This window comes from Eutrema salsugineum, unplaced genomic scaffold, assembly GCF_000478725.1.
Source record: "Eutrema salsugineum unplaced genomic scaffold, Eutsalg1_0 scaffold_1, whole genome shotgun sequence".
Lineage (NCBI taxonomy): Eukaryota > Viridiplantae > Streptophyta > Magnoliopsida > Brassicales > Brassicaceae > Eutrema > Eutrema salsugineum.
In genome coordinates, this window is record NW_006256909.1 from 1,627,379 (window position 1) to 1,635,962 (window position 8,584).

The following is an 8,584-nucleotide window of genomic DNA, read 5'->3' on the forward strand; positions in this document are numbered from 1 at the left end:
ATCTGTCCTCACTCTGTTGACTCATTACACAAACGACGTCGTCACAAGTCAAACAGCCCAAAATTTTAAATCTCAATTCAAAATAAAACGCTCCGTTGCCGGGACTCGAACCCGGGTCTCTCGGGTGAGAGCCGAGTATCCTAACCAGCTAGACTACAACGGATTTGTGTTCTATAACATAAAATATTTTATATGACAAATTATAATTTGAACTTAGCTTCGTGAGACAGAGAACCTTCAGTGTAAGCTTCATCAACCTACATGCAGTGCGTGTAACTGACATACATCTCAGTTTACACAGATACAAGTTTGCATTGCAACATACATATGTTTTTATTTATTTGTTGAAATCAACAACAAATGTCATGATTATACGTGTAAACTCTAAAGTCAGACTCTACATGGAACTCCTAAGCACTCCACGACACTCGGAGAGCCACAAGTCGATGTGTTCTACTATATGTTGTCTCACTTTGTTCACCGCATCTGGTGAACTGCAATTCTTGGAATCACCTGAAAAATGAGAAGAAAAAGGACATCACGTATTTTCAACTGTTGTTTCTCAGTTCAGGCATTGGAAAAAAACGAGAGGAGAGGCAGGTAATATATACCTTCAATGATCATCGGCGATTGAGGGCATCCTCGAAGATCACTTCCATGGCCACAGTTGTGACAATTCACGATGTAAGAAGGCACTGTGTCGTCGTCGAGCGTTAAAATTGTTAATGTTTCGAAGACAATATTTTTCTGAATGGCTACTTTACGTCAATAGATTATGCGTGGTTAATGTTAATCAAAGAAAGCGGAGACTTACGGTCAGGAGATGAAGTCTGCTTGGATGCATGACGCCATGGATCTTGTGACCCATTTGTGAAGATGATTTTGGTTGCTGCAAAATTGAGAACAAGAAGATCCGAAAAAACTGTTGGAATGTTTTAAAAGAGTAGAGAGGAGCATCGAAAAGTTTTTGGTGTTACATACCAGCAATTCTATCACCTCCATAGTACAGATTTGTTGCATCGACTTCAGGGTAAACACCTTTCCCAAAGAGACTCTTGCATAGATCCAAATGATAACTATGAAAGATACCAAGAAATGTAAGCGGGAAGATCAAAAGAAACGATAAACAAGAGTTAAGCTAGTGACTATGTGTACTCTGTATTGATTTGATGAGACCGGATGCTATCGTTTGCAGGTGCCACCTGGAAATACGCCACTTCAGTACAAACTTGGAACCACCAAAGCCGATCTGAACTCTCTGGGGTGACCGCAGTGTCTAGCAGATGATTCCGGCTATATGTCTTAGCGCTTAGTCCAAAAACTCCCACGCAAAACTCTCTAAAATATTTAGCATATGCTTCCTGCATTTGCACACACAAAATAATGTGTCAAATATTTGGTCTTCAAAGCAAATTGCTGTGATCATAATAGTTATACACCAAGCTTAAGCAAAAGAGGGAGAAAGGGAAAGTTACCACTAAATCACCACCGTTTTTCTTAGCTTCCACGAGTGGAACACATAGTTTATCTGGGTTTCCGTATTGGATCTGCCAAACTTTGAGGATAAATATCTAAAACTAGAAAGAAAATGAGAATCATATATATATGAAAACACGTATGTATATCCTTACCGCCATAACTTCTGCGTCCGCTATCAAGTATAAGAAATCAGCATCGACATTGAGCTGCAGATTACAGACACTTAATCAGAGTGGAGACAAGAATTTTTACTTCCACAAATGTTAAGAATCAAAGAAGAGAAAAGAGAAACAGCAAAACTAGACCTCGGTGGCATTGAAGAGAGCTTTCACAGCCTTGTTATTTACTTTAAGCGTTAGTTCCAAGAGTTTATTAGTCTCCTGTAGAGCCGCTTTACATTCCGGTCCAGCCGACTCACCTATCTGCTCAATAAGGCACAAAAATCTTGATTCAATAAGCAACTAAACTCTATACATGAAAAGACACAACATGTCTTCACGTAAGTTTACTCTTGTAACGAAGGTTTTACCTGTTGATCAAATTCAGGGAATTCGTAGACAGCACGAACAACCGCGGAACTAGCGAGGCTTCCACAGGTCAAATGAGGAAATTTAAGCCGGAACCAAGCACTCAAAGCTCCAGAATAAGACGCACCGAAGAAGAACCAAGGATTATCAACAGTGCCACTTCTATTCAACTTGGCATTCAAAGACTCCTGCATCCACACAAAAATCACAGTTAGATGGTCAGTGAATTATATAGACGCAGTTCTATAGCACAAAAACAGCAAGACTTGCCTGGTAATATTCACGGAAAGCAGCTAAATCGAAAAGGGCCTGTTTAGAGGAAAGATATTTGAGATTCTCTGTGGCCAATGAGTTAAAAGGTGAGCTCTTTCCGTAGTAACGATGCTCGAGTGATACAATGCCCGCTTCAAACTTCTTTGCTAACACCTAAAAACATGTTTATGAGGAAAAGCGATGCAAATTTTAGAAACTATCGATGGTATGAGCAAGATTATCATATGAATAGGTTTTATGAAAAATCTTTACACTTAGATAGTCATTGGGGATTCCGTTACAAGGGCCTTCGCCACAGATCAACAGAAAGATAGGTCCGTCTGGAACTCGTAAATGGTCGAGATATTCGTAGTATCGCTGACTGAATTTGCGATGATCCTGAGGTTAAACAAAAATCGAATACCACAATTTAGAGCATAAACCCAGATAAGTACTATTTATGGAGCTTCGCAGCAAAATCAGGATCATATTAAAGGAATCTAAAAAGTTTCCCCTTTGACTCGGGTTTCTCAAATTCGATAACGCAAGAAAAAAGGAAATTCAAATCGAACAAGTAACGAAATCGGGAAGATTGATTACGTGTGGAGAGTAGTGGTCTAGGGTTTGATTGAACCAGAGCTCATCCGTCGTCAAGTACTTCCCGCTTGCGGACAAGCCATGAGATATCCTACGAGGTTGCAGTAATCCATGAGACAAGGTCGAGTATGACAAAATCACCGTGAGTAGAGCAAGTAATCCAATCTCCGACGACATTTCTCGCCGTGAAAATTGATCTCCGGAAGTTTAAAGGCTTAATTTACTCTAAAGCAAATGGATAAAAAGAAAAAAGGAAAAAGAAACCAAGGACAACAAAATGATGATTTTCTCTGTTTTTTATTTATTTAACTTGCAAGGACAATATTAATGATTAGAAAAATGTTTCCGGAATTTATAACAAAAATCAATTTTTTATACGCATGGATTATAGTGCGGACTTCAAATGGATTTCAAATTATTTGAAGAAAACAGATTTTATATTTTGTTTCGACTTTGCCGTCAAAAAGGTTTCGACTTCTTCTTCTTTAAAACTTTAACTTTACTCTTTTTTAGCTCTCTCTCAGTGACGGTTTTCAGTCTTTCTCTCTCTCCAAGAATCACACTCATGGCGACACTTCTCTCACCTTCATCTTCTTCAACCTAGTTTTCATTTTGTTCACTACAACGGATCTATGGCCATGGGAACATCCCTGTTCTTCCTTTTCCTGGTGATTTACGCGCCGTTATTCTCACGCGCCGATGATTCTCAGCCCGAGATTGACGCCCTCACGGCGTTTAAGCTTAACCTCCATGACCCTCTTGGTGCGTTATCTTCTTGGGATCCTTCCACTCCGGCGGCTCCATGTGACTGGCGCGGCGTCGGCTGTACTAACCACCGTGTCACCGAGATCCGCCTTCCTCGTCTCCAGCTCTCCGGACGAATCTCCGATCGTATTTTCGGCCTCCGCATGTTACGTAAGCTCAGCCTCCGATCAAACTCCTTCAACGGCACTATCCCTCCTTCACTCGCTTACTGCACGCGCCTACTCTCCGTCTTCCTCCAGTACAACTCACTCTCCGGGAAACTACCTGCGGCGATGAGGAATCTCACATCGCTTGAGGTCTTTAATGTCGCCGGAAACCGTCTCTCCGGGGAGATCTCCGTCGGTTTACCATCGAGTCTCAAGTTCCTCGACATTTCCTCGAACGCCTTCTCTGGTCAGATACCGAGTGGACTTGCTAACTTGACTCAGCTCCAGCTCCTGAACCTCTCCTACAATCAGTTAACCGGCGAGATTCCGGCGAGTCTCGGAAGTCTTCAGAGCCTCCAGTATCTCTGGCTAGATTTCAACCTCTTGCAAGGAACGTTACCGTCCGCGATCTCAAACTGCTCCTCCCTCGTCCACCTAAGCGCGTCGGAGAACGAAATCGGCGGCGTGATTCCCGCCGCGTTCGGCGGTCTTCCTAACCTCGAGGTTCTCTCGCTCTCCAGCAACAACCTCTCCGGTACTGTGCCGTTTTCTCTCTTTTGCAACACTTCGCTTAGGATTGTTCAGTTAAATTTCAATGCTTTCTCGGATATCGTACGGCCTGAGACGGCTAGCTGCCGTACCGGTTTACAGGTCTTGGATCTCCGGGAAAATCGAATCTCCGGCCGTTTTCCGATGTGGTTAACGAACATTTTGTCGCTAACGAAACTTGATGTTTCCGGAAACTTATTTTCCGGTGAGATTCCTCCGGAAGTCGGTAACTTGAAGAGGTTAGAAGAGCTGAAGTTGGCTAATAACTCTCTTACGGGTGAGATTCCTATTGAGATTAAGCAATGTAGCTCGTTAGGGCTCCTAGATTTCGAAGGAAACCGATTAACAGGGCAGATTCCGGAGTTTTTAGGGTACATGAAGGCTTTAAAGGTCTTATCTTTAGGCAGAAACAGCTTCTCAGGCTATGTTCCTTCATCTATGGTGAATCTGCAGCAGCTTGATCGGCTTAACTTAGGTGAAAACAACTTGAATGGGAGATTTCCGGTTGAGTTGATGGCCTTGACGAATCTGTCTGAGCTAGATCTCAGCGGAAACCGGTTTTCAGGGGAAGTTCCAGTGAGTATCAGCAACTTAAGTAACCTCAGTTTTCTGAATTTGAGTGGGAATGGATTCTCTGGTGAGATACCAGCTAGTGTAGGCAATCTGTTTAAGCTTACATCTATTGATTTAAGCAAGCAGAATTTGTCTGGTGAGATTCCTGTTGAGCTCTCTGGTTTGCCCAATTTGCAAGTGATTGCGTTGCAGGAAAACAATATCTCTGGGGTTGTACCTGAAGGGTTTAGTAGCTTGGTGAGTTTAAGGTATCTGAACCTTAGCTCTAACTCGTTCTCTGGTCAGATTCCGCAGACTTTTGGGTTTCTTCGGTTGTTGGTTTCTCTGTCACTGTCTGATAATCACATCTCTGGATCTATTCCACCTGAAATTGGAAACTGCTCTGCTCTTGAAGTTCTCGAGTTAAGATCGAACCGGCTAATGGGTCATATTCCAGCTGATCTCTCTCGTCTTTCGCGTCTGAAAATGCTTGACTTGGGACGTAACAACATGTCAAGTGAAATCCCACCACAAATCTCTGAGTGCTCGTCCCTCGACTCGTTGTCGCTTGACCACAATCATCTTTCAGGAGTCATACCTGGATCTTTGTCTGTGTTATCGAACTTGACGAAGCTTGATCTCTCTGTTAATAACTTAACCGGGGAGATTCCAGCTAGCCTCGCCCTTATTTCCAGTAACTTGAAATACTTCAACGTCTCAAGCAACAACCTTAAAGGAGAGATCCCAGCTTCTTTAGGGTCAAGAATCAACAACACATCGGATTTTTCTGGTAATACAGAACTCTGCGGGAAGCCTTTAAACAGAAAATGCGAACGCAACACAGCGGAAGAGAGGAAAAAGAAGAGGAAAATGATTCTGATGATAGTAATGGCTGCGATAGGTGCTTTCCTTTTATCACTCTTCTGCTGCTTCTACATTTACACTCTCTTGAAATGGAGAAAGAAGCTGAAACAACAGTCTGCAACGGGAGAGAAGAAACGAAGCCCTGGTAGAACAAGCGCAGGAAGTAGAGTGCGTAGCAGCACGAGCCGGTCAAGCACAGAAAACGGAGAACCAAAGCTAGTGATGTTCAACAACAAGATCACTCTAGCTGAAACAATAGAAGCAACAAGACAGTTCGATGAAGAAAACGTACTTAGCAGAACCAGATACGGATTGCTATTCAAAGCCAACTACAACGATGGAATGGTTCTCTCCATCCGCCGCTTACCCAATGGCTCACTCCTAAACGAGAACTTGTTCAAAAAAGAAGCCGAGTTCCTCGGTAAAGTCAAGCACAGAAACATCACGGTACTTAGAGGTTACTACGCCGGTCCACCAGATTTAAGGCTTTTGGTATATGACTACATGCCAAACGGAAACTTATCTACTCTGCTTCAAGAAGCTTCCCACCAAGATGGTCATGTCCTAAACTGGCCAATGCGACACCTCATTGCTCTCGGGATCGCTCGTGGACTCGGTTTCCTCCATCAATCCAACATGGTAAGACATTTCTAAAACACATTCTACACTAAACATAACTTTCAGTTTTCTTTTTATAACATCTAATTATCCAAATTAGGTTCATGGTGATATCAAGCCACAGAATGTACTATTCGACGCCGACTTCGAAGCCCATTTATCTGATTTCGGGCTAGATCGTCTCACAGTTCGATCACCATCAAGAACAGCGGTCACATCAGCCACCGTAGGGACACTAGGATACGTTTCCCCAGAAGCCACATCAACCGGAGAAATCACAAGAGAATCCGACATCTACAGCTTTGGTATTGTCCTACTCGAGATCTTAACCGGGAAAAGACCGGTAATGTTCACGCAAGACGAGGATATAGTGAAGTGGGTGAAGAAACAGCTTCAGAGAGGCCAAGTGACGGAGCTGCTGGAGCCGGGTCTACTTGAACTTGACCCGGAATCATCGGAGTGGGAAGAGTTCTTATTAGGAATAAAAGTCGGACTTCTTTGTACTGCGACGGATCCTCTTGACCGACCAACAATGTCCGACATTGTGTTCATGCTTGAAGGCTGTCGTGTTGGCCCTGAAGTTCCTTCCTCTGCCGATCAACCCTCACCGGCCTAACCGTATTTCCTTTTTTTTTTGTTTTTGTCCGTTCAAATTTGAATTTTTTAGCTCCCCAAACAAAAAAACAAGGAAGTAATTTTAAAAAAATTCAACATAATTATTGGTCTTTGTAGCTTCTTTAATGTCTTTATTGTGGTCTACGAAGTCTTTGTTTGGACCCAGAACTCGAATTAAACTGTTGTTTCAGCTCGAGTGGCCCACTAGAGATTTTCATAATCGCTTTTTTTTTTGTTTAGTCAACGTACACTCCAGGGACTTTATGTATGTGGGACCGCTTCAATGAAGTTATGTTTTCGCGCCAAAGAGAGTTTAATTACGCTATATATATATATATATAGTTGGGTTGGGTGAATAAGCACAAAAATGGAGGGGAAAAAACATCATTCAACCAATAATTTTATCATTTACAAGGAAAACAAATCATTAAAGCGGGATTGGATTTTTAAACTTGGTTTAATCAAGCCACACTCGTTTTGGGGTAAGACTGAGAGATGAGAAGGAGACAAGAGAGCAGGATTATTGGTGGGTGGGGCCCGTTCTTTGTCACGTGCCAATAGTTTGCCGATTCTGAATATGCCCGTTGAGCCACTGATGTCGTCACGTGCTTAGCCTAAAGTTTCGTACACCCTGGCATTATTTGACTCTGCTCCGGTCAGTTTTGCACGTGGAAACGTCCAAGTTCATGTGGTGCATCTGTGTTCGTTCTATCTAATTACGAACCAAACATTGAAATGATCCAGGAATTTAGAAATCTGCTAATTACGGAAACCACAATGGTTTAGTTTTTTTTTCTTCTAATTACAGAGTTTTAAATTGCTCTCTTCATTTCAAAACTCGATTCTCCCTTGTTTAAATTGAATTCGTATATACAATATACCACCTAATTGTTTGAAGTAATATATTGTCTAAATGAATTCTTTTTCCTATTTTTTTCCTACCATTATAAATGTTAGGATTTAGTAAAGGTTTTGATGATTTATAAGTACTCGACTAGAACTTGGATCAATCCACTATGATTCTGAATTTCTGACTCAAAGCAACAGCTTCCCCTTGGATTTAAAACCCCTATCAATCACGAGGCCCTTATTGCGTTTATATAAAATTAATGGGCCTATATTGGGTCGAATCTCAGGCCTCCATTCAAAAATTCGGCCATCATATGTTTTGTGATCTCAGATAACTTTAAACCATTTTGACAAAAAAAAAAAAAAGATAACTTTAAACCATCAATCACAAATCCCTGATTTAGCACTGTAGATTCCATGAATTAATGAAAAAGGAAAACCATTAACCAATAGAATCTTATTATATGCCATTGTGATGATTACGAAAATATAATGATTTTTCATTATGTTCGGAAGATGTAATAGAAACTTTGAAAGAGTATTCGACCAAAAAAAAAAACTTTGAAAGAGTATTCAACCACACGTTCATTTTCCAGCCAATGACTTCTTGACCAACGTATATATATCCAATTAATCTACAGTATTATTATTACGAAATAAATGGGCCCAATGAAGTGGTGATTTATCGCGTAGGTGGACTATCCGCAATCAGTCAATCACCACTACTTGTCAGTTGTCACTTGAACCCAAGAACGCTAGAGTTATATTACC

The 8,584-nt window shown here is 41.6% G+C and overlaps 2 protein-coding genes and 1 non-coding gene across 3 annotated transcripts; 1 reads left to right on the forward strand and 2 right to left on the reverse strand.

Annotated features, from left to right (window-relative positions):
* Positions 1-90: 90 nt before the first annotated feature.
* Positions 91-163, reverse strand: TRNAE-CUC. The gene has a single exon. It is a non-coding gene; the product is annotated as a tRNA-Glu (tRNA).
* Positions 164-226: 63 nt separating this feature from the next.
* On the reverse strand, positions 227-3,143 carry LOC18030751 (probable serine protease EDA2). Its single transcript, XM_006411956.2, has 12 exons — positions 2,859-3,143; positions 2,532-2,657; positions 2,277-2,432; positions 2,009-2,194; positions 1,785-1,901; positions 1,632-1,685; positions 1,476-1,547; positions 1,156-1,361; positions 982-1,076; positions 815-889; positions 612-695; positions 227-513 (listed from the first exon to the last, which is right to left on the reverse strand). The coding sequence occupies exons 1-12, from the start codon at positions 3,030-3,032 to the stop codon at positions 398-400; spliced, it is 1,461 nt and encodes a 486-aa protein (XP_006412019.1). The 5' UTR covers positions 3,033-3,143; the 3' UTR covers positions 227-397.
* Positions 3,144-3,335: 192 nt separating this feature from the next.
* On the forward strand, positions 3,336-7,159 carry LOC18030752 (probable LRR receptor-like serine/threonine-protein kinase At4g36180). The gene is made up of 2 exons (XM_024149872.1): positions 3,336-6,370; positions 6,450-7,159. The coding sequence occupies exons 1-2, from the start codon at positions 3,488-3,490 to the stop codon at positions 6,963-6,965; spliced, it is 3,399 nt and encodes a 1,132-aa protein (XP_024005640.1). The 5' UTR covers positions 3,336-3,487; the 3' UTR covers positions 6,966-7,159.
* Positions 7,160-8,584: the final 1,425 nt, after the last annotated feature.

Bases quoted from the DNA above. Each gene is read 5' to 3' on its own strand.
- LOC18030751 (XM_006411956.2), bottom strand. From the start codon at position 3,032: ATGTCGTCGGAGATTGGATTACTTGCTCTACTCACGGTGATTTTGTCA. The intron at 2,433-2,531 runs GTAAAGATTTTT...ACATGTTTTTAG, and splicing joins TCCCCAATGACTATCTAAGT to GTGTTAGCAAAGAAGTTTGA. The intron at 1,362-1,475 runs GTAACTTTCCCT...GTGCAAATGCAG, and splicing joins AAAACGGTGGTGATTTAGTG to GAAGCATATGCTAAATATTT.
- LOC18030752 (XM_024149872.1), top strand. From the start codon at position 3,488: ATGGCCATGGGAACATCCCTGTTCTTCCTTTTCCTGGTGATTTACGCG. The intron at 6,371-6,449 runs GTAAGACATTTC...TATCCAAATTAG, and splicing joins TCCTCCATCAATCCAACATG to GTTCATGGTGATATCAAGCC.